The sequence below is a fragment of the Cyprinus carpio genome, chromosome A4 (assembly GCF_018340385.1).
Source record: "Cyprinus carpio isolate SPL01 chromosome A4, ASM1834038v1, whole genome shotgun sequence".
Taxonomy (NCBI): Eukaryota; Metazoa; Chordata; class Actinopteri; order Cypriniformes; family Cyprinidae; genus Cyprinus; species Cyprinus carpio.
In genome coordinates this window covers 19,358,471-19,362,372 of record NC_056575.1, presented here as the reverse complement: position 1 = coordinate 19,362,372, position 3,902 = coordinate 19,358,471, and the positions used below count along the sequence as shown (strand labels likewise).

General features: G+C 34.1%; 1 protein-coding gene across 1 annotated transcript; it reads right to left on the bottom strand.

Moving 5' to 3' along the window:
• Window positions 1–306: 306 nt before the first annotated feature.
• LOC109086366 (CD209 antigen-like protein C) lies at window positions 307–3,112 on the bottom strand. The gene is made up of 5 exons (XM_042743658.1): window positions 2,874–3,112; window positions 2,471–2,716; window positions 1,211–1,338; window positions 990–1,102; window positions 307–877 (listed from the first exon to the last, which is right to left on the bottom strand). Exons 1-5 carry the CDS (start codon window positions 2,995–2,997, stop codon window positions 742–744), a joined length of 747 nt encoding a protein of 248 aa, XP_042599592.1. The 5' UTR covers window positions 2,998–3,112; the 3' UTR covers window positions 307–741.
• Between the last annotated feature and the right edge of the window lie 790 nt (window positions 3,113–3,902).

Genomic DNA, 3,902 nt, shown 5'->3' with positions numbered 1-3,902 from the left:
TATATCCTGATTTCCACAAACAGAATATTGTTCATATTCTGAGTGAAACATTAGGAGCTTTTTATATATACAATTTATACAACTTTCCATTTATATTCCTTGAATGGTTCAGTAAATATTCCAGTTAATTACTGAAAACAAGTAAATCATCGTCAAGTAGGTTTATTGTCATACTGTAGTTGTTACAAAAAGCTGCAAGAAATTACAAAAAGAGTCACAGTTCAAAATAAACTTTACTGATATCCTGAATAATAAACTAAAATCATAATCATTTTGTTTAAGGATATTGGAACAATGCTATTTGTATGAATATTTCTATTATATCAGTGTGTTACTGATATTATTTCAGTCTGTAGAAACATCGCTGTTGTTTTTCAGATTTTAGTTTTGATCTTCAGATGTGACAATGTTTGACTAAACATTCAAAACAAAGTGATTAGTTTATCATGGAAGTTGAAATATTAAAATGGTTTTTGTTTTTATTGTTTTACTGAATAATCTAATTGAAGTTGCATTCAAATAAAACCTGGCAAAATGACTAAACACAAGACTTGATGTTTAACAGATATATTGTAACGCAGCTGCTTCAGAATTAGAGAATCTAAGTGCAGTCACAAACATTTATTTAAACATTTAAAATAAACATAAATCCAGACAAGATAAATCCAAAGACAGACAAGAAAAACAGAACAGATGGGATCATAACACATAGATATTCATAATGCACTCATATATAATGTGTCATTTAAAAATATTGTTCTCACAGATCCATTTAGACGTATAATCACATGGAAAATCAGCACATCCTGGTGAAAAATTTAGAGCACAGTCTTCCTCTTTTCCCCGATAGCCGTTTGGCTCTCCAGACGCCCAGAACCTGCATCAACAGATCAGCTTTAGATCTTCAGAGCTGCTTTCTGTGTGATATGATACTGGACTGAGACAATCATTTATTACATAATAATCAGTTCAGTTCAGTGATTTCTCACCCAGGTAAGGTCATGTTGCTGCCATCAACCCATTTCCATCTGCCCTCCACTTCAATATCAGTCAGACCAATCCAGAAATATTCAGAGCTACCAGTAATGTTCTTCACAAAATCCTGAGAAGTCAAACAATAACATGATTTATAAAATGAGCACTGACCCATTTCAGCACATTATCTTTCATTTAAAAACTGAACATCACGATCACACACACACACACACACTTGTTCCTCTGTGTTGTTGATGATGATCAGATCTGCTGCTCTCTCTCTACAGTATCTTCTGCTCTCATTCCAGGTCTTCGTCTCAGAGGAAATGAAGTAAAGACTGGATTGATGGCCCTGGCATCCATCTATAAACACAACCAGATAAGACATGAACTAAACTTTGTTCCACATCAAGCTAAAAGATTATGATAGTTATAGTGTATATATTATTGAAGCTGTTTGTAATATTCTGTTTATATATTTATTAATAATTTGTCTTGTTGCTGATTGCTAATCTTATTTCTTATGTAACTGGATCAGATACTGTAATTATTATAGGACTATTATTTTATTCATAATGCCATGCAGAAACTAAATGCATTTATTTATGCTCCCTGTCCCAAATTCTATAATAAGATGTTTTTTTGCACTTTTTGCAATTCAAGTCTGAAAGTTTATAGGTTTTCTTGATTGCTAATACATTATAACTGATTAGTTTAGCCACACTTTCCACAACATTCACTCAGTTCTCGAAACGAAGACACGTTTCTCAAAACATTAAACACATTTCATGTTTTCACACACGTACCAATTGGCTCAATGTATTCTGCAAAACTCTACAAAAAATGCCCTAATTTCGCAAACACACAATATAATTACCTCAAGCATCAAAATATAAACTCAGATAGCACACATTTATTTAAAATAACATTTAATGGAAAATAAACTTTTCTTAATGCTTATTGCTGAACTGTATCTGCACCCCTTTTTTTTATTGCTTATTTCTTTGATAATTAGATTTCATTCCCAGAAGGAGGTTTCTGTAACAGTGTTCTGAACTGATCTCACTAGTGTTCTCTTGGCAGTGAAGTACTCTGTGTATTTGACAGGTTTGTGTTTCATCTGAGGCCAAACTTTGATTAAAAGAGAATGTTTTTGACTATAATATTAAATTTTGACATGGAAGTTTGAAGTTTGTACAAGTTGATGTGTAGTTTTGAGATTGTGTTTATAGTTGTGAGTAAATGGTGAATTGTTTCATGAATTGTGTTAGCAGTCAAGAAAAACTAATGAAATGCTTGTTCAATGATATGAAGCCACTTGTTGCAACTATTTACTCATCTGCTTCAATAATATAATGTCTTAAATTATTTACATTATCTATTAATATTTATACTCATCAATACGAGCATTAGCCACATGACAGATCCAGTACAGTCCACTTTCAAATCTGATTCTGTTTCAGAGCAAGTTACAAGTTAGACTGAAGAAACTTACCCGCAACACACTTCTGAAGTTCATTTTTTTCTGATTTCAGCTGGTCTCTCTCTTCTGTGAGGTTGATGATCTTAGTTAGTAGCTGTTCTCTCTCTTCTGTGAGGTTGGTGATCTTAGTTAGTAGCTGTTGTCTCTCTTGAGTGAAGGTGGCACACAGTATTATGCGTGCAGTCAGCAGAAGAACACACAGCAGCACAAACACTACTGCAGCTGCTCTGGAGTATCTGATCATCACATCATCACTTCCTGACCATCAACACAAACATGACTTTATTCTCTTTATTTATACATTTAACACAACACACAGCAACTGAAAACATGAAAACTGAGCACGTTTGTGCTTTTAGATATTTTATCAAATTTGTGCTATGTTTGTGTGATGAAATATTCTTAATCTCAGTACCTGTGAGTTCAGATGACTGGATTCTCGTTGTGTGACTGTCTGTGGTCCTTTTTCCAAATGTTCCTTTTGTAACAAAGTCATTTTCATAGATATCATTGACGCTTTTCCCATGTTCTCTGTTCATTTTCCTTTTTCTATATTTTTGTTCACTTTATGATAGTTTCAGTGTCAATAATCTAACACTAGTTTCTCTCCCGTGGTGGACTGTGTTGTGTTCCTCATCTGTGTTTGTGTAACCACTATTTATGCAGAAGGAACTGTGTTTTTTGGAAATGTATTTGGATTTATTCATAAAGGAACTTCAACTCACTGCAGAACGTCACCAGAAATATCTGATTTAACAGTGTGGATCACTGTTAAGTGTGTGTTCATTTAAATAAGGTTCAAATACATGTATTATCCCAGATTCACTCAGTGTTTGTATAAAGTTTTCAGAGGCTTGTTCATTTTGATGCTGGCTGGTGTTTGGGAACATTTATGGCTTTTGCAGTGTTAATGTTGATTTTTTTGAAGATCCTGTCTGTAAATTTTGGTCTAATTCTGTTGAAGTTCATTAAACTAAAATATATTTAGTCATCCCTAGCGCAGTTAGCTTACAATCAACAGAATTTTTGAATAAAACTGTTTTTGTAATATATTTGTTAAAACTGTTTGAGCAGCCTACTGTTGCTATGGTTAGTTGTCAGGACATCACATATAAGTTACAGTGTTTTAAAACTGCTTACATACTGAAAGTGTCACAGAATCCCCAGGCTCCACTGTCACTCCCTCACAATGATCCAAATCAGCAGAGATTTAATCACCAGCACCTGTCCCTCATCAACACACTCATCAGCACCAGTATAAATGCATACACTTCTCAGGCAGTATTTACACTTGATATTTACATGTGATGTTATCAAGCAGGACTTTTTACAAATCCTGCAAAATGCTGGATATATGTACAAGTCTGACTAGCGCTCCACAGCCTGGTGTCCTCCATCTTTCTTCTGAGAGTTCAGGAGAGAGGGGGCGGGGTTTTGCGTGACG

Excerpts from the sequence above, each read along its gene's own strand:
- LOC109086366 (XM_042743658.1), bottom strand. The coding sequence starts at position 2,997 with ATGAACAGAGAACATGGGAAAAGCGTCAATGATATCTATGAAAATGAC. Across the intron at positions 1,103-1,210 it reads TCAACAACACAGAGGAACAA|GATTTTGTGAAGAACATTAC; the intron begins GTGTGTGTGTGT and ends TTGACTTCTCAG. Across the intron at positions 878-989 it reads AGCAACATGACCTTACCTGG|GTTCTGGGCGTCTGGAGAGC; the intron begins GTGAGAAATCAC and ends CTGTTGATGCAG.